At 47.9% G+C, this 17,929-nt stretch overlaps 7 protein-coding genes across 7 annotated transcripts; 4 read left to right on the forward strand and 3 right to left on the reverse strand.

Moving 5' to 3' along the window:
* Positions 1 to 763: 763 nt before the first annotated feature.
* On the forward strand, positions 764 to 2,664 carry VE01_05141 (uncharacterized protein; the record flags this gene model as incomplete). Its single annotated transcript, XM_018274607.1, has 6 exons — positions 764 to 1,042; positions 1,102 to 1,293; positions 1,350 to 1,414; positions 1,474 to 1,959; positions 2,011 to 2,306; positions 2,375 to 2,664. The coding sequence occupies 6 exons, from the start codon at positions 764 to 766 to the stop codon at positions 2,662 to 2,664; spliced, it is 1,608 nt and encodes a 535-aa protein (XP_018129184.1).
* A 515-nt stretch (positions 2,665 to 3,179) lies between these two features.
* Positions 3,180 to 5,308, forward strand: VE01_05142 (uncharacterized protein). Its single transcript, XM_018274608.2, has 5 exons — positions 3,180 to 3,551; positions 3,599 to 3,722; positions 3,785 to 4,161; positions 4,243 to 4,380; positions 4,454 to 5,308. Exons 1-5 carry the CDS (start codon positions 3,330 to 3,332, stop codon positions 5,117 to 5,119), a joined length of 1,527 nt encoding a protein of 508 aa, XP_018129183.1. The 5' UTR covers positions 3,180 to 3,329; the 3' UTR covers positions 5,120 to 5,308.
* Positions 5,309 to 6,531: 1,223 nt separating this feature from the next.
* VE01_05143 (uncharacterized protein) lies at positions 6,532 to 6,942 on the forward strand (the record flags this gene model as incomplete). The annotated part of the gene is made up of 1 exon (XM_018274609.1): positions 6,532 to 6,942. The coding sequence occupies one exon, from the start codon at positions 6,532 to 6,534 to the stop codon at positions 6,940 to 6,942; it is 411 nt and encodes a 136-aa protein (XP_018129182.1).
* Positions 6,943 to 8,289: 1,347 nt separating this feature from the next.
* Positions 8,290 to 9,007, forward strand: VE01_05144 (uncharacterized protein). Its single transcript, XM_018274610.2, has one exon. The coding sequence runs from the start codon at positions 8,436 to 8,438 to the stop codon at positions 8,880 to 8,882; it is 447 nt and encodes a 148-aa protein (XP_018129181.2). The 5' UTR covers positions 8,290 to 8,435; the 3' UTR covers positions 8,883 to 9,007.
* Positions 9,008 to 9,826: 819 nt separating this feature from the next.
* VE01_05145 (uncharacterized protein) lies at positions 9,827 to 10,052 on the reverse strand (the record flags this gene model as incomplete). The annotated part of the gene is made up of 2 exons (XM_018274611.1): positions 9,827 to 9,837; positions 9,884 to 10,052. 2 exons carry the CDS (start codon positions 10,050 to 10,052, stop codon positions 9,827 to 9,829), a joined length of 180 nt encoding a protein of 59 aa, XP_018129180.1.
* A 2,097-nt stretch (positions 10,053 to 12,149) lies between these two features.
* On the reverse strand, positions 12,150 to 13,641 carry MIR1_2 (mitochondrial phosphate carrier protein). The gene is made up of 4 exons (XM_018274612.2): positions 13,315 to 13,641; positions 12,836 to 13,255; positions 12,429 to 12,774; positions 12,150 to 12,374 (listed from the first exon to the last, which is right to left on the reverse strand). The coding sequence occupies exons 1-4, from the start codon at positions 13,482 to 13,484 to the stop codon at positions 12,354 to 12,356; spliced, it is 957 nt and encodes a 318-aa protein (XP_018129179.1). The 5' UTR covers positions 13,485 to 13,641; the 3' UTR covers positions 12,150 to 12,353.
* A 1,857-nt stretch (positions 13,642 to 15,498) lies between these two features.
* On the reverse strand, positions 15,499 to 17,798 carry VE01_05147 (uncharacterized protein). Its single transcript, XM_018274613.2, has 5 exons — positions 17,733 to 17,798; positions 17,522 to 17,580; positions 16,974 to 17,436; positions 16,319 to 16,913; positions 15,499 to 16,263 (listed from the first exon to the last, which is right to left on the reverse strand). Exons 3-5 carry the CDS (start codon positions 17,383 to 17,385, stop codon positions 15,540 to 15,542), a joined length of 1,731 nt encoding a protein of 576 aa, XP_018129178.2. The 5' UTR covers positions 17,386 to 17,436; positions 17,522 to 17,580; positions 17,733 to 17,798; the 3' UTR covers positions 15,499 to 15,539.
* Positions 17,799 to 17,929: the final 131 nt, after the last annotated feature.

Raw genomic sequence — 17,929 nt, forward strand, 5'->3', positions numbered from 1 at the left:
GATAGGGATATAACTCTGGGGCGTAACTTCCGACCTTCGCCTGTGGTATGCAGCGGATATGACGTTTATTACATCTTCCCTGCGTATTTCATGGCTTAGGGTATCAAAGACTCTAAGTTATCTTGCAGAGTGTGCGAGTACCGGCGTTAGACTGGCACAGCAGAGGCTGTTTACTTGTATCAGTTTGATGACAAGCCGATGCTGAAGGCATTAGGTTTCTACCGAACCAGCGGCGATGATATTGAGGGATTGACGACCACCCATTAAATAAGAATTGGCTAGGATATCAAGCAACTCTGTCTCTAGTTAGTATAAGCGTGCATATTTTACTTTATGTTGAAAGTGTTCATAAAGTAAATTTGAAAAATGCTCAAGAAATTTCAATTGATGGCTGTTATCTTTAGAATTGATTCAGTTATTGTTTAGTTTTCCGCGTTTTCCGGTCGGAAACCGCGTGGCCTACACTCTCTCAGCTTAGTCTTGCGCCTCAAACGTACTCACGCTTAAAGCAATATTGTATCCTGCCGGATAGTCCTTTTCGCTGTTCTAAGCCACGAAAGCTTGGGAATGATCGGATGGGTTACGAGTCAATGCGGGGTATAATTTCCTAACCTAGCTTGTGGATCTGCGGAGCCCCGGGTTTCGAACCTACCCCAGAGCATTGAGCGCCCCTATTTAGTTTATTAAAGGCTCCATGCTGCTGCACATGTCGTCCGTCGACCTCATACCAAAATTACTCTACCATTAATTTTCTATTCGCGACATGGCTCACCTACGACAGGGCAACATTGATGACAGTGCTTTGACTGGCGTTGTTCTACATGCATCTGCTAAGCATCATGGCATATCTCTCTGGCCTCCACCATCAAATGATCCCCATGATCCTCTTCGCTGGCCACGATGGCTCAAGGTCTTGGCGCTGTGCACGACTGCATTCTTCAACTTTACTTCCAACTTCGCCGCAGCAGGTCCCTCGGTGGCCACGACATTGATTCAAGCGCAGTTCATGAAGTCTGCTTCGGAAGTCAACGGACTCTTGACAGTGAGTAGCTCTGCTACTAAAATACACATCTTTATCTAGGATGCTGACGCGACTCGCAGTTTAACTTTCTCCTTCTTGGACTTGGTAACATGATATGGGTTCCCATGTCTGTAAAATTTGGCAAGCGTGCAGTTCTCATAACATCCATGGTCATGTTGTTTGCAGCACTATGTTGGGGTGCGTCAGCGACCACTTTCAACAGTCTGCTTGCAGCCCGTTGTGTCTCTGGATTTGCTTCCGCAGCTGGCGAGGTATGTTTACAAACACTTGTGTTTCTAAATGTTTTGGCCTCCGTCTGACTTGACAGAGTATCGTACCTGGAATCGTATCTGACTTGTTTTTTATTCACGAACACGGCGCTATGATGTCCATGTAAGTTTGAATCAATAACTACGCTACACTAAAAATATTAACGAGGATTATCGCAACAGATACACCATACTTATATCCTGTTCATCAGCCATGGGGCCATTGATCGCCAGCTACATGGTACAGTATTCTGTAGGCACCTGGAGAGACTTCATGTGGCTGAGTGCCGCTCTCGCCGGTTTCAACCTGATTCTTTTGATTCTTTTCTACCCCGAGTCAAACTTTCGCCGCCCACAATTGCCAACAGAGTGCGAACCCCAGCCAGATGAGCCTCGAAGAGCAGCTAATGCTCATGGCAACGAGAATGATAAAGGCACGCCATCTGAATACGGAATCGAACACTTAAGCGTCGGCGAGCCGAACGATATCCAGCACGTTAATCACATCAAAGTTCCATGGCATAGCATTTGGTTTTCTTTTGTCAAGGTTGATGATTCCGTCAACATCTTCAAGGCTTTTCTCCGTCCATTTATTTTCCTAGCCTACCCTCCAGTCGTGTGGGCAATCTTTGTTTATGGCATTTCACTGGGCAGCCAAGTGATTCTGATGTAGGAACTTCTAACCCCATCTCGTTCAAGCTTCTGACAACTTAACTACAGTTTCGCATTTCCCTCGCTACTACTTGCACCGCCGTACCTCTTCTCTCCTAGTGGCGTTGGTCTCATGCAGATCGCTGCGCTCATCGGTTTCACCATTGCCTGCTACGTCGGCGGTTATGTTTCCGATGTGATCACTACGAAGCTCATTCGCCGTGAGGGCGGTGTCATTTATCCTGAGCAGCGACTGCTATCGATTATCCCTGGGGCTTTAATCGCACCCATCGGCTGTATCATCGTTGCCTGCGCCTGCTCGCAACAGATGCATTGGGCTGTAATCGCGGTAGGGTTTGGCATGGGTAGGTCTTCTCCAAGCATTATTGAAATCGATCGCTTGTCAAGTCACATTGATAACTTATTCTTTTAGTCTCATTCGGAACCGTATATGCGCCCAACATTGCCCTTACATACGTTATTGATTGCTATCCGGAACATGCATCGCAGTGTCTGGTCTTGATCAACGTTTTTAAGAATCTTGTTGCATTCACATTCCTCTATGTTGCGGTTAATTGGATTGCGGCGTCCGGATGGATGCAGGTGTACATGATTATGTTCATGTTATCTATATTGACTTTGGCTGCTGCGATCCCGCTGTGGTTCTATGGAGCTAGGTGCCGGCGGTTCACTTCAGGCTTACAGGTTCATAAATGGCTCTGATTCGATAAATTTATTAGAGTTAGTTACCATAAATTTACTGTTGTTTCGTACGGTACGGCTGAACTTCTGGGCAAAAGTGACTAGGGTGAAATAAACACTGGTGGGTACAGCATAATTTCGCCAAATCGAAGAAGCATTGCAGTTGTTTTATTTTCCTGTAGTAGTAGGAGAGGTGCCTTACCATCAGGAGCTTCGACGGTGGTGTTGAACCACCCTTCGGCAAGTCGATACACCATCAGCCGATATTCACGTTAAATTGATATGTTTCGTTGGCACCAGCCCCCCTGTTCACTGCAAGAATATTACGATATTACGATGTTCACTATAAGCCGTTAGAAAATACTCAGAACAGGGGTATCTGGAGCACAATCTACTTATCGAGATTTTACTGTAGTTAGGAAGCGCGGGGACTGGGCCGATCTATCCCCGGAGCCCCACCCCGAAATAGGCGATCCGGGGAGACAATCCGAGGAGACAATCCGAGGAGACAATCCGGGGGGGACAATCCGGGGAGAGGAAGGTCGCCACAACTATGACAGGGCGTTTATTCAACAGGTCCATAGCTACCTTTCAACTACCACCCTTCCCCAGAAATCCTGACTTATTTGTATATTCATTTTCGAATTTTCTGTTTAACACACCCATTAAGGTTAACTCTTCAGATCATGTCAGGCCATTTTCGAGCTCTCCAGGAGCAGGGATCCCAGCAGCAGGGATCCCAGTGTTTCCCTAATTACCCCCAATTCTCGGGGTTTATGAAGCCCTGTCGCTTTGAGGGCGAAGTGCAGAATCTAGAGGTTCAGGGCTCAATCCCACCAGAGATCGATGGCACATTCTATCGCGTGATGCCAGATCCCCAGTTCGTTCCGTTCATTGAAAATGATCCTGTAAGTCTCACTTCCTCTTAACTAGGGTCGTATCTAATATCAATCAGTGGTTTAATGGCGATGGCAATGTCAGCGCTTTTCGGATTCAGTGTGGAAAAATCAATTTTAAGCAAAAGTACGTCAGGACAGAAAAGTTTCTCAGGGAGAGGAAGGCACAGCGCGCATTACTGGGTGAGTAGCCAATTCCAAGAGAGTGGCCTTGGAAAACCTAGTCTTACTCTCTAATATTGCAGGAAAGTATCGAAACAAATACACCGATGCCGTAGAATTCAAGGTCCGCAGCACTGCAAATACAAATGTTGTCTATTTCAATGGGGTACTGCTAGCCTGCAAAGAAGATTCGCCTCCATATGCCATGGATCCCGTAACACTTGAGACGATTGGATTATGGGACTTTAACGGACAGCTGCCATCGCTAACCTTTACAGCTCACCCAAAGGTTGATCCCGTTACAAAAGAACTGATCTGCTTTGGTTATGAGGCAAAGGGGGACGGCACGCCAGATATTTGTTATTATTCGATCGCGCCTGATGGAACTTTCAAGGAGACTGTTTGGCTGGTTTCGCCAGTCGTGGCTATGATTCACGATTTCGCCGTAACAGAGAATTGGGTATGTTCTGACTGTGGCGGTGGCGATGATCACCAAGGACCACGTGATTGAGCAGAAAAAACAGCTAATTCGAAGGCGCAGGTCATATTCCCTATAATCCCTCAGACCTGCGATAGTGAACGGTTGAAGCAAGGGGGCGAGCACTGGCAGTGGAATCCAAAGATCCCATTCTATATCGGTGTATTGCCCCGGCGCGGAGCGAAAGGCTCTGACGTCAAGGTTAGCCCAATCACTTGATTCTGATCCCCGCGCCTCTCCAAACTCAGAAATCCCAGTCTGACCATGTGCCTAGTGGTTCCGCGCGCCCAATTCGTTCCCAGGCCATACCTCCAACGCCTATGAGACAGCCGACGGAAAGCTCATATTCGACCTCCCCCTGAGCGACAAGAACGTGTTCTTCTGGTGGCCCGACGCCGAGGGCGGTGCACCAAACCCGGAGCAGATCACCGCGAACCTCACGCGATTCACGATCGACCCGCAATCCACGGACCTTGATCTCCCCACCCCAGAAGTCCTGCTGCGCGAGGACTCGGAGTTTTACCGGATCGATGACCGCTTCTCAATGAGCAAGCACGCGCACTGCTTCTTCGACGTCATGGATTCGAGGCTCGGCACCGATTTTGCTGCCATTGCGCCAGTCATGGGCGGGGGTCATGCGCCGTACAACGCGTTGGGCCATCTCAATGTCGAGACGGGCCGGTATGAGAAGTACTTTCCTGGGACGAAGCACTTTGTTCAGGAGCCTGTGTTCATTCCTCGGTCGGACAGCGCGGAGGAGGGAGATGGATGGTTGATGGCGTTGGTGAACAATTACGGTCTGATGTCGAGTGAGCTTCACATCGTTGATACAAGGGATTTCTCGAAGGCGCAAGCTATTGTTTACCTTCCAATACGACTGCGAGCTGGTCTGCATGGTAATTGGGTTGATACGCGGGATCTCGGTTTGTCTTCGGATTAGAAGATCGAAGTCTATAGAACTGTAGTTGGTGAATTGTGTCTGTGAGTGTAGCTGGTGGATTTAAAACACCGTTAAAAACATACCCGTGACTTCCCGGTTCTGCATGGCTAGCAGGCGTATATACTCACATCTCTCTTTTATTCTCAGGACGGAAACGCTGCTAACTTGTGGCAGTCAAGAACAAAATGGCAAAATAGAAAACATACAACAGTGGGTATTCGCTGGTGGTCACCCACCCAACTACTAATCCACCGATCTCAAGCAATCCTCTAGCTAATAGTTAAATCGGGGTTTCATCTAGCCTAGTGGGTGAGCCCCGCCGCCCTTACCTTTATTTGTAATCGCGACTATCTCGACTCCTCGACTACCTAAAAGTGGGTCTTATTTTTACAACGCGTTATATCGCGAGTGGACGCCTATGGGTGAGTGGGTGAGCATGCTAAGCAAGGTGAGCATGGTGAGCAGGGTGAGGAGGTGAGCTAGATGGGTGAGCAAGGGGAGTACGGACGAACTAAGAAAATGGTATAAAGGGCTAGTCACCCGCTTCATATTTTATAGCCTCTGTCTACATCATATATATTTTTTGTTAAGGTGACTGCTACTATGGGACGACTAGTCCTTACTCCTGACGACAGACTTGCTATCGCACAAAGGCGAGGTTATACTGTACAGTTGAGAGACGGAGATTGCTTTTGTTGGACTTTGTAACCAGTTACCACTTACGAGTAATGGGCTAATTTGAACCAACATGCATGATAATCGACAAGCTTGTATCACAGAGGGCGGCATCCGCTGCCCCTGCCTGGTCCGCTACCCCCTTCACCGCGCAAGCTAATACCATAACCCCAGCCTTCACAACAGTCAAGGACGGCTGGCGTGGCGCACCACGGCGCGGACGTCGTGCCGCGGGGGAAATCGTAGGTCCCACATGTGGCGTCTGTGGCGTCTGTGGGAGCTGTATGATTTGGAAGTTGATCCAGGGGAGCTGGATGATCTAGCGGAGAGGGAGCCAGGCGTTTGGAGCGGCTGGTTGATCATTGGGAGAAGTAGTTTGTGGATACGGGGATGGTACAGACGCCTGATTTTGCTCTGACGAAGGCGTATGCCGCATTGACAGCGTTGCATTTTCTATCGTGACATTCGTTGACGTAGCTATCATTAGCCCATGGGGTCTGTGATTTCGACAGTTTCCCGCATTATGACTCCTATGGCCTGCACTGCATCATTCAGCCTTTCACCCGCTCGTACTATTCCGGCCCTTCCTTCACAACTCTACTTATTATTGGCTTGTCGTCTTACAACTTGCTGAGATACATGGTTTTCAAGATGAGTGCAAAGCTGATGGACATCACTCAGAACGGCTTTATCGATGAATACGCTTCTGACTTTCAATCAGCTACTGCAAACTCAAAATGAACGATGCGGCGCTGACCGCTCATTTCCATGCGGGGTTGCGAGATGAGATTAAGGATTTGCTCATCTCGAAAGACCGATCAGAAAAACCGAGCATCTTCAGCTTGAAGTCAATAGAACTCCAAATTCTTGCTATGTATAGGAGATTGGCCAAAAATCAGCAACTCGAAACATGTCGTCAGGACGGTTCTATTGAAGATTATATCTCTGGATTCAAAACACTAGCACAAGGATTTGAAGGCCATGAACTGTCGTTGGTCTCTGACCTATATCATGGACTGGGGGACAAGATGAAATCGACCCTAGGACTGGCCGATACGGCCAAAAGGTACCTAGAAGCGCTCACATTAGTTCTTTCAACAAGCAGGCGGAGACAAGTTAAGGAAATTAGAAACGACAGGAGCGATTAATACAAAAGCGTGCTACTGGTTGGGGTGCGCGAGAAATCCTTGCCTTGGTAAAGTGGTGTGCCGCTCGGCACAAGCTTGCTAGCGCCCGTTGCGAGAGCAACAGAGCGGATTTAGAGCACGTCTAGCCTCTCGTATCGAGTTTGTCCCCTGCAGCATCAGCTGATGAGCGGCTCCTCGTCTTCTAACTGTGCAACCTCTCTCTTATTGATACTGGTAGGCCGCAGGACGATAATAACTGGGGTTCTTCCTCGCTCGACCCTGCACGCCAGTTTAGAGCACGTCTAGCCTCTCGTATCGAGTTTGTCACCTGCAGCATCAGCTGATGAGCAGCTCGTCGTTTTCTAACTGTGCAACCTCTCTCTTATTGATACCGATAGGGCGCAGGACGATAATAACTAGGGTTCTTCCTCGCTCGGCCCTGCACGCCACCAGTTTAGAGCACTTCTAGCCTCTCGTATCGAGTTTATCCCTGCGGCGGCATCAGCTGATGAGCGGCTCCTCGTTTTCTAACTGTGCAACCTCTCTCTTGTGACGAGAGGCCGCCCTCCAGTTGCGCGGGAGGACAGCCAAACGACGGCGCGACTCTCATTGGGCCGCTGGTAGTGGCCAAGTCGTGGAGATGGATGGTACCAACAATACTGAGAGAGCCCGGGTATGTCAGTGTCTCAATCGGTGCAAGTACTGGTGGAGAGTGACGTACCCGTGTTTGCGATCACCTGATAGAAATAGTCTAGGTTCAAGGGATACCAGTTCACAGTCAAACTCGGAAGAAGTCCTTGCAGAAGGAAGGAGGTTACTCAGAGCTGTGCTACACCAACACAGCAGAACCATACCTCTAGCTACTACCAAATTATCTGGTTTCTGTACCAGGACGGATAGCAAGTAAACAAGGAACATAACGTATGAGAACTGCCATTGACAGTCCCTGACCGGATACAGTAGAACATTAACTTTAACTACCAGCATACCTATGTTCACGAAATCCCCGGTATAGCAGCCGAGGGAACACAAGGTTAAGAAACATGGGAGGTATAATATCACCACTTTAGTATAGGTCACAATTCCCTAGAAGGCATAATATATTAATATTACGAGAATTCAATATAACTCCCAAGCGGATTGATTCTAGATTGGGGAGGGTTCTCTTCGAGGCTGTTCCGATACTGTACGTACGAAGAATACGAACTTGGCGTCTGTAGATCATCTCGTACGGCAAGTTGAAAGACACCTCGTCGTAACGCATGAGCGCACCGTCCCACCAATTTCTGATCGGACTAGAGTATATTTGGTCATAACTGTGGTTCGCGGGGCTGTCTGGTAACTATATAAAGACCCCTATCTCCCCTCATAAGCCTCTAAATCGTTTGCTACGTTAATCAGATTTCGATACCCAAACCAATACCCAAAGTTACGAAGCTGCTTTTGAAACGTCTCAAATTTCATACCGTCAACCCCCAGAGATTTGTCCCAGCCTCCTTAAACAATATCCAACAATGCAACTCACCACAATGCTCCTCGCTGCGGTCGTCACCGCTGGCATCATCGCCGCCCCGGCTCCAGCCCCCGCCGACGCCAAGTCCATGATGGCCAACGTAGCCCAGTGGACGATCGAGCGAATGGTGCGCACCTGCAACGCGGCAGACACCTCCTGTACATGGTCTTTTAACATCGCAACGCACACGGCGAATCCGACGCCATGCCAGTACACGGTGACGGGAAAGCCCGCGTCTCATGCTTCTACTAATGGGGTTCACTGTGGGGGATTCACCATCAGTTCCGGGTGGAGCGGACAGTTCGGTCCCGGCAACGGTTTCACGACGCTGTCGGTCGTTGATAACTCGAACAAGCTGATTGTGTGGCCCGCTTATACCGACAAACAGCTGGCTAATGGGGTTGTGGTTACACCTAACCAGAGCTATGCGCCTGTGACTTTAGGTTAAAGCCGAGAGAGACACGGGTTGGCTACTAAGAAACCGCTGCAGTTCTGTTTCAAGTAGATATATATTTAATATTAGTTACAGTTAGGCAGATAGTGGCGAAGTAAATGTGAATTTGTTATGGCTTGTCTACTGCTCTCACAATCTCTGAACTATCCAGAATCTTCGCACCTTTTCAGCGTCACTCTTGTCTCATCATATATTTATCATGGCTCCGACAGATACAACAACTTCATCGAGCATCCCTAACTCGGCGTCATCCGAGGATGATTTAATTGTAGTTGACGTTTCGGGTCTACTTATGCAGACAGAAGACAAAGATCACAGCTTAGTGGGCTTCTCAGATCCTATGTAATTGCGCATATTTTCGGTCCTTCCCCCGCCTCGAAAGTCGGATTCGAAATTGGCACTTGCATCAATAGCGATGTCCAAATGAGATTGGGCTCCCTTCGCACTAGGTTCTCGAGGCCCCAGCTGTCGTAATCCGGCTGTCCTTGATTTGTAACCGCCTTTCTCGGAAAGACTTCCTAGATCTTCCTTCTTTGATCTACGCTAAGGGCATTATAGTTGATCTTGAACTGGATTTTGCTAGCGATAGCATCATCAATGTGTGCGACCCAATTAGTCGTCAGGAACTTAATCCCCTGATAATATTTAAGCGTTCGTAAGAATACATAGACTATAGCATTGCGAATTATCACTAAGGGCAAGTGCTGCTCTAAGTAAACATCTGCTCCATTAAGTAGGAGAAGAGCTTTCCATTTTAAAGCGCGTTGGAAGATACCTAGAATGCGCGCCTTAACGCTCTCTGCACTCGTGCCCAGCTCGCCCGCAGAGACCTGTATTATTAGTACGTGCAGTAAGATGATGTATAAGCGGATATACTAAATATAGTAGCTTCCGAAGATGCTTAGATAGGACCTTAGCTATCAAGGCCTTCCCTACACCTAGTGGGCTGCTATATGAAAGTTAGTATACTATTATTAGTTCATAAGATCACTCACAGTACTGCAGGAGCACATTAAGGCCTTGGCCTTTCCCAACTACGAAATCTTCGAAGCCGTCGCCAGATGCTCGCCAGATGCTCGCCTCATGTGCGCCTAGGAAAGAGCCTGCATAGCCTTCTTTTTCTTGTCGGAGATTTGGAGATGGGCGAGAGCAGCAGGCTGCCATTCGATGTCAGACGTGTCAGCTAGTCAGGGATCTCAATTATACTGAATCCAAGATGCTTACGCCATAACTTCTTGCCTAACTGCAATGTGCTTGTCTACACATTCGCCAAACTGTACAAAATCAGACATGCGGCACTTTCGTACGAAAATGCAACCCTTCCAGTATTATAAAAGCGAAAAGGACGATCAAGCCTAAATTGTGAACTAGATACTAGAACATGCTCTAGAGCAACACAGCTCGTGTTGCTTCCCATGATGCAAATGCCATCCAACAGTGGTTTCATGAATTCAAAGACTTCAGCAATCAATTAAATATTACTATAGCGAACCTGTATAACTTTGACGAAGTTGGTGGGAATGAGCACCAGTGAACATGTGTTAGTGCCTACAACAGTGAAGAGGGTCGTATACGTTAAGCAAGACCCCCGCCTACCAAAATGGGCAAGAATCGTCCCCTGTTAGGGAAAGGTCAAGCTTCGATCGACAAGCCTGACAAGCCAAAACCCTCGTTGGTTCGGTGACGATCTCGCGGCTTAGCCAACGAGGATGCTAGGCCCGTTGGTTTCCGCCCCGATTGCAAGAGATGGGTGCAGCTAGCCGCTATTCACATAAACTACAAACAATAAACATGCCTTCTTTGCGATCTAAATTACTAAGAATGTCTACAAATTTAGAATAGCATTGCTACATACAGCTGACACCTCCCTTTCAAAGTCATGCCGTGCCTTCAGTTGACTCGGCAGTTATTAGACAGGTATCATCCTCCTCCGCACTCGGTGTGAAAGATCTGTGCCTCAAAACGGTTGGTTTAACTTAGTGGTTGGGGCCAGAGCCCTTGTGTATGGCAGAGCGGACGGGATGCCCAATTCTCTTGAGTCTATGGTCATATGTGATTGTTCCGAGTATTGTGGGTGAAAAGAGGTGACAAGACGCTGAACAACGGAGATGCCATGGGAGAAATGTCCTTTCTTATGCGTATTCGACTGGCTTACTTACTCTCCGCGTTCGCCTTTCCCTTCCCCATTTGAATCCCGTGGGCCGTACGATCACCTACAAATAATGCTCGCTCCGCGACCCTGCAACCAGTAGCCCAATCGCGCGGTCCTCGAATATCACACCGCCCGTCTCGGAATCCCGAACGAAGACTCCTTCCACCAAGAGAGCATGGCCAAGTTGCTGCCCTCGGCGACAAGGCCGGGGCGACATTCGGTTCTTCCCACCATGGCCGTGCTGCCAGTTTTACTCTCCTGTCACTAGTTGGTCTCACCACCACCGCCACCACTCTCCTGTCACCGACCCTTTTCACTGCCGGCCCGAGTTCGTCACCGCGACGCCAGCGAAGTGGCTGGAAGCCAGGGTCAGAATATTACCCACGAAGTTGCCACATAAACTCTGCTCCTGCTCAGACGAGACCGTCGTGTATATGCCTTTGCTACTTCTATGTGCTCTGCCGCATGGATGTATCCGTGCAGGCTAGCCATCCTCTTCACTTTGATTATTGGCAGAATTGTGGTTGCCCTCGGCTGGGTTCGGGAAAAGGCAAATTTGAAGATTGTGTCTTCAGAGCCAATTCGTCGTAGGGTGGATATATTGATATATATTAGGTGGCATTCTTACGATTATCTTGCAGGTAAGTAGTCCGCCGATTTATTTCGTTGATATGGCAGTCTTGATCGCATATACACCTGCAAAAGGGGTCATGAAGTTCACTAGCCCCTGATGAACACTACATATGCACGGAGAAGGCTGTCTGCGGGATCGTAGGTACTTCATTGAGCATCTCTCAGACTCCTCTGCACACAACAAAAGCCAGAAACAAGCTAATATCTATTCTGCGATAGTGGGGGGCGTGTTACCGCCATACACCGACCGCTGATATATCATAACGGCAAAAAGTAAAAAACATACAACAGTGGGTATTCGCTGGTGGTCACCCACCCAACTACTAATCCACCGATCTCAAGCTTGTGTATGGCAGAGCGGACGGGATGCCCAATTCTCTTGAGTCTATGGTCGTATGTGACATTAACTCTCATATTGTGGTATAAGACGACCATTAGCAGGAAGGAAGCGTCCCGAGAAGGGGCTATAAATTTTTAGCATGAATAGCACTTATATATGGATACTATGAACCTATAACTAAAGTAATCTAGAGCATCGCGAAAGACATACATGATGATGCAGAATTTGTCTTGGATATGAATTCTCCGCGCCTAAGGAGGTGACTACTTAGTAAAGTAGGCGCTGAAAAGCCACCTTCTATCTCAAACAATAATGTTGGACCCGCCCCTGAGATCTCTACTCATTCAGTCGCTCCAAGGGCCTTGTTTTGTATTAGTTTATCAAACTTAGCATAGATCAGAGAGAGCACACATACCTTCTTGATAGAACCATAAATGGCGAATTGGCCAGCGCCCATACCGCCAACCATAACCAGGCGAGGTCCAATTCCACTGTAGCTGCCACGAAACCCAAGCTCCTTTGTTATCTTACTCAACCGACTTATAGTCCCCTCTCCAGGAAGGCCCCTAGTCTTATTGATCTTGCTCAACATAGTATCGGCAGGTTGCGAGACGAACGCAGCTGCAAAACCAGCGAGAAGGCCAGAGCCCAAGTCTATGGCAGTTTGTGCAGTGTTGGAGATCGTCGACTTGTCGATCGCTTTATATGCGACTGACTGAGCATTTTCGAAGACGACGAACGCAGCCATTGTATATGGGACCCTAAATACTGGTTATTAGCTGCATCAGGGCTATATCATAGATAACGGACAGAAATGCCTACTGCTTCAACAATATGGGCCCAAAGCCGGAATAGAATGCACTGATACCCTCGTGCCTGGCTATCTTGGCGAAACCACTCACAAGGCCACTGGCGAAGTTAGGCTCAGCTACCAGACGAATGCGGGTGGCCTCAAGTGGACATAGAGCGATATCGCCAAAGAACTCAGCAAGTGCAGCTGATGTAAGGTAAATGGCGGTGCGATTGTTTGACGCAGTCTCATGCCCAAACCATTCAGTGCTCTGTCTTTTGAAAAACTCGTAGCCTCCAAATCGAAGCCCTCCTTGCAAGAAGTAACCAACGACTGTAGGCCCAAGGCCGGTGAGAAGAGTCTGAGCGCCCTCTTTAGCAACGACTTGTCGGAGAGTACCTATCAGACCTCTGTTATACGTGACAGGGTCAAGCTGGATTCGGGTTTTGATCCTATGGAAACATCGCAGGTTAGCAAACTTGGTAGAGAGGTGTAGCGTGAGGAGACGGACACATCCACGGGTGTGAGAACCCCATGAGTTACTGAGCAGCAAATTGCTCCAGCGAAAGCATATCTAGAGTATAGCTGGAGCCCGGTGTGCGTATCAGGACGCATATGCGTCGTCTTTGACGCAGCCGCATCGATCCTCATCAGCTGCGTGTTGGTGGGTGGACTGGTCATGACATTTAATGAAGAAATACTGCACAACAGAGTATGCCAATCAGTATATTTGAGGTTATAAAACACCGAGAGAGACCTGGGTCTTAATCGTTCACTCAAAAACTCTCTTCTGTATTCGTCAGGCACATAAATGTAAGGATGGGTTGCGATGAAGAAGGCGAACGGTGCACTGGTCTGCAATTAACCCGAGATATCTAGATTGGGTGGCACTGCTGCGCGTAGCACCACTACCCCCGGCTTCCAGCCTTCTAGCCCGAGCGACTACGTAGAAAAATGTGGGGGGAATTGAATATAGTCTTCGATTCGAGACTACATACAGGATTTAGTTCTAACACGTTGCAGGGATTGTGGGCCCTTTTCACTATCGAGTTCTTGGTGTTATTTTGAATGAACTTAACATAGGTTACTCAAGAGATAGTAATAAATCATGAATCGTTTAAACGATCTTCCCATATCGTAATTGTTGCTACGCTCTATAAGAAGTCTAGTCTATACGCGCATATTTTGCGACAGGTACTAACTGATTGTGCCATTGTCGATATCCTTTCAAGACAGTATTTTGGAATTTCTGCCTTTAAAAGACAAAGACAAGATGTGAGTGTGGGCGGAGATGAAGATTGTACACAAAACTATAACCATCTTAGGTTGGCCTTTTCTTCAAAACGCTCAGGCCCTCCCTTATTTCTTTCAGCTCGGCCATACGAGCCTTCTCGCCTCCATGTAGAACCCTGAGATGTTCCGCCTTTAGATCTTGGAAGTCATCATCTAATCGCTGGTGCCATGGGTACAAGACAAAAACTTGGAAGCATAGAGCGGATGTGGCGATAGCAAAGTTGGTAAAGGAGAATCCCCGTGTGATGATCATAGCTGCAAGCCAAGACGAACTTGCTGTTCATGCGCAACCACTTTATGACCCAGTTTATTGGTGAATTAGGTGAGATATTTCAACTGATGGCAAGCAAGTTGCAGGATATTTCTTCCACAGAATGACGTTGATGTGACAGGAGTCTGCTACGAAGTGGTGAGCGTGGATAGATATGGCCAATTCCAACAACTAAGACTTACTCGAACAGAAAGAAGGCCAATGTTAAAGTTATACAGGCGAAATAAACAGAGAGAGATGGAGGAATGTAGGAGAGTCCTTAAAAGCACAATAAATCAGATGAGTGGATATTTAATTGCAATTTGCACTTCATCTTAGTATGACTATGACTCCGAACTGACTGTAGTCGTGGATGGGTATAGCACAAGTGAGAGTTCCAAGGTCTTGTAGTATTAGGTCCGTGCACTGTAGCCAATTATAACCTTGTCTCAATCTGCCCACGAAGTCACAAACGTAAGAACTACAGGCCATTTGGTACTTAGAGTAGCTATTTTGCGTGCACGTACTACGGTACACGGAGACTTCTAGCCCGCACGAGTAAGCTCGGCACCCCTGTTCGTCCTGAAAATGGCAAGTGGTGTGATAAGTGGTATGATAAGTGGTGTGATCCTGTAGACAAATCCTATCCGCTAGACCTTCACCGCCGTCGTTGGCATCGCCGTTTGTACGCCAAGGCAATAAATAGCCATGGCTCTTAAATCATAGAACAATTGAGGGGAATGGGCTACAGTGCCGAAATACTACATACCTAGAAATTCCTTGAGGCGGCAAGGGGCTCATAATCCACACCAAGCCTATAGGCGCGATCGAGAGTATTAATTTAATATTACGTGCGCTTGTGTATGGTATAGTGGGCTAGATGCCCAATTCTCTTGGGTCCATGGTTGTATATCCAGTAACTCTCATATCGAGCTACATATAAGAGACGAGAGCGCATTTGGACTCTACCACAGGGATATAGTTCAACGTCTACTAGCGACCAAAGTATCATTTTCTCATCGCAACGTTGTAGGTAAGGGTAAGGGAAGCTTTGCGCCAGATTAGGCAAGGCAAAGGTGCGACAAGGACACAAACTTAATCAAGTCGAGAAGCAAAAGGTAGAAGCAGTAAGTGGAACGTGCTCACAGTGGGCATATGTTTAAACTTCCACTAGCACTGAGCCTGAGTCCTAATCATGCTGAACCTGTAACACCCATAGCCTTTTCTTCGTGTATTTCCTTATCCCGCGCTGATGACTCCCCCCTTCCAATTTCCTTCTCAAGGTGGATTTCAACGTGATTCGTGAAATATTTCGACGGGTCCAGGACACACAAACCGCAGACGACAGCAACGATGCCAAAAGGTATAGAAGATAACCATGTAATACGGAGTCCATAAGCATACCCATGCCGTGCTGCACTGACACAATCGCTGAAGACTGAGGCGGGCACGTTAGGAAACTTGGCGTCTAGGCCAGGAACGCCCACTATCGTGCCCTCAACCGCGCCGATGAGAGCAGGGATCATATTTGGGGTAATTCCAGCCTTTGCTGCTGTCACGGCGATGCGACTAGCAACCTGTTTGGCGGCGACTTGGTTGAAAATTGAGGAGAACAGAACCGAGCCGATAGAACCTCCTATGGAGCGAAAGCTGCCAATTAATCCGATAGCGACGCCGAGATCTCGTTGAGGTATATTAAGGGATGCCGTCGTGTAGCAATTGAGGGTAACCCATCCGAATGGAAACATAGCGAGGAATTGAACGGCCATAAGCCAGTTAAGATTGGTAGGCGTTATCAGGGCAGCAAGTCCGAAAAATAAGGTCTGCATAAAGAGGCCGAAGGCGATCTGATAATGGACGTGTTTAATGCGATGAACAAAGGCAGGTAATATAGCACCGCCGACGAGCTGAGCAAAACTAGAAGGGGACATTAGCTGTAGCTTTCTATTAGGGTCAAATTTCATGTACATACCCGCTTGGTAGAGAGTATATCCCGATCTTGACAGGGTCCGCCGAATGGAGGAATAGAATCGTCTGCGCATTAAGAGCTGCGGCAGCGTAAAACACCATGCTAGCAATGAAGATGAGAACGAGGAGGGCTGAATATCTTCGAAAGGCCTTGAAAAGATACCACGGGAAGATTGGATCATCTGCAACGGTGAAGTCGTACGCAAATGCAGCAAGAAGGGTAGTCAAGCCGAGAACCAATGGAACAAGAGTGCCAACACTAACCCATGGGTAGGTGGTGCCACCAGAGTTGAGACCGTAAAGGAACACCACAAGGCCGGCCACGAAAAGAAAGATGGCCATGAAATCAAGCTCTTTACACTGCTGCCACTTTGTCTTACCATCAGCACGAGGATTTTTGGGTGGGAAGTAGACACAGGCGGTGCCAACTAGGGAAAATGTGCCATATCCTATGGCGATGTAATACATGATCCGCCAACTCGCGTTGGTCACCATCAAGTTAGCTAGGAGGGTAGCCGGAACAGCCCAAACAGCCAGGTTGAGTTCAGTCCAAGCTAGGCCGATGCCACGGTATTTGTTTGGAAGAATTTCAGAGATTCCTAGAGTATATCAGAATACACCCAACAAATGCTATAACATCTCAAGACACTTGAACTAACCAGCGTAGGCTACAGCTACAGCGCCAATAGATGCGCCAAGCATGACCTCTCCAGCAATAAGCTGATTCATTGTGTTTGCCGTTGCAGCAACAATTCCCCCCGCGATCGTAAGAAACTGGCCAAAAAGGAGGATATCACGTCGACCAAAGATATCCGAAAGACGACCAGCAATACAGGAAACGACTCCTGCCGCAGCGCTCCATCCTGACGGAATCCAGAAGCTGTTGTTTTCGCCACCAATCTTATGCGTGAGCTGCACAAGAATAGTGCTGACGAAGAGGAAGCCAAACACAATTGGCCCAGTGAGCGATGTGCCTAGAAAGAAAGCGGATAGGGCGACGGACAGAGTCAACTTTTCGGCGTGTTCTGGATTGTCCTCTAAAGCAGCTCGATGCGGGTCTGCGTAGCCCATGGGATATTCAATGGTTTCGACATGAGATACATCGCTCTCAGCCTTAATAACCTGCTTCTGGTCGGTGTTGTGTTCCATTCTCTCTGTTCAGCACATATAAGGATTTCTGTACAAACATAAAAAAAATAGGGCGTACCAGCGTCTATGCTTTATATTCAGTCAGCAGGCTAGCAGAATGCCAACCTCAATATTGCCCTACCATGCATAGTCAATCTCCATAAGTGTATGTTTAGAATCTGGGGTAATGGCCAAGAGCGAAAGAAGGTAGTTGACCAAATAATAGAACTGCCGAATCAATACTTCATGAGACAAAGGACCTAAACCCCGCTCCTGTCCCGTCGTCCTACCTTGCAAAACAGTTGGTATACTAGAGGTGTTTTGGAGAATCTCCAATTATCTACGTCGTATTTATTGTAGTGCTGTTGGAGATCAGGGGTTGCGATGGAAATCGCAGGGTGAACCCACTGTTTGAGGGTAAAAACGGGTCTACCCCAGACTTCTGGTCCCCACTCCAAGCAGGCGGGATCCGCACTCCAAGAGAGCG

This window comes from Pseudogymnoascus verrucosus, assembly GCF_001662655.1.
Source record: "Pseudogymnoascus verrucosus strain UAMH 10579 unplaced genomic scaffold scaffold_30, whole genome shotgun sequence".
In the NCBI taxonomy this organism is placed as follows: domain Eukaryota; kingdom Fungi; phylum Ascomycota; class Leotiomycetes; order Thelebolales; family Thelebolaceae; genus Pseudogymnoascus; species Pseudogymnoascus verrucosus.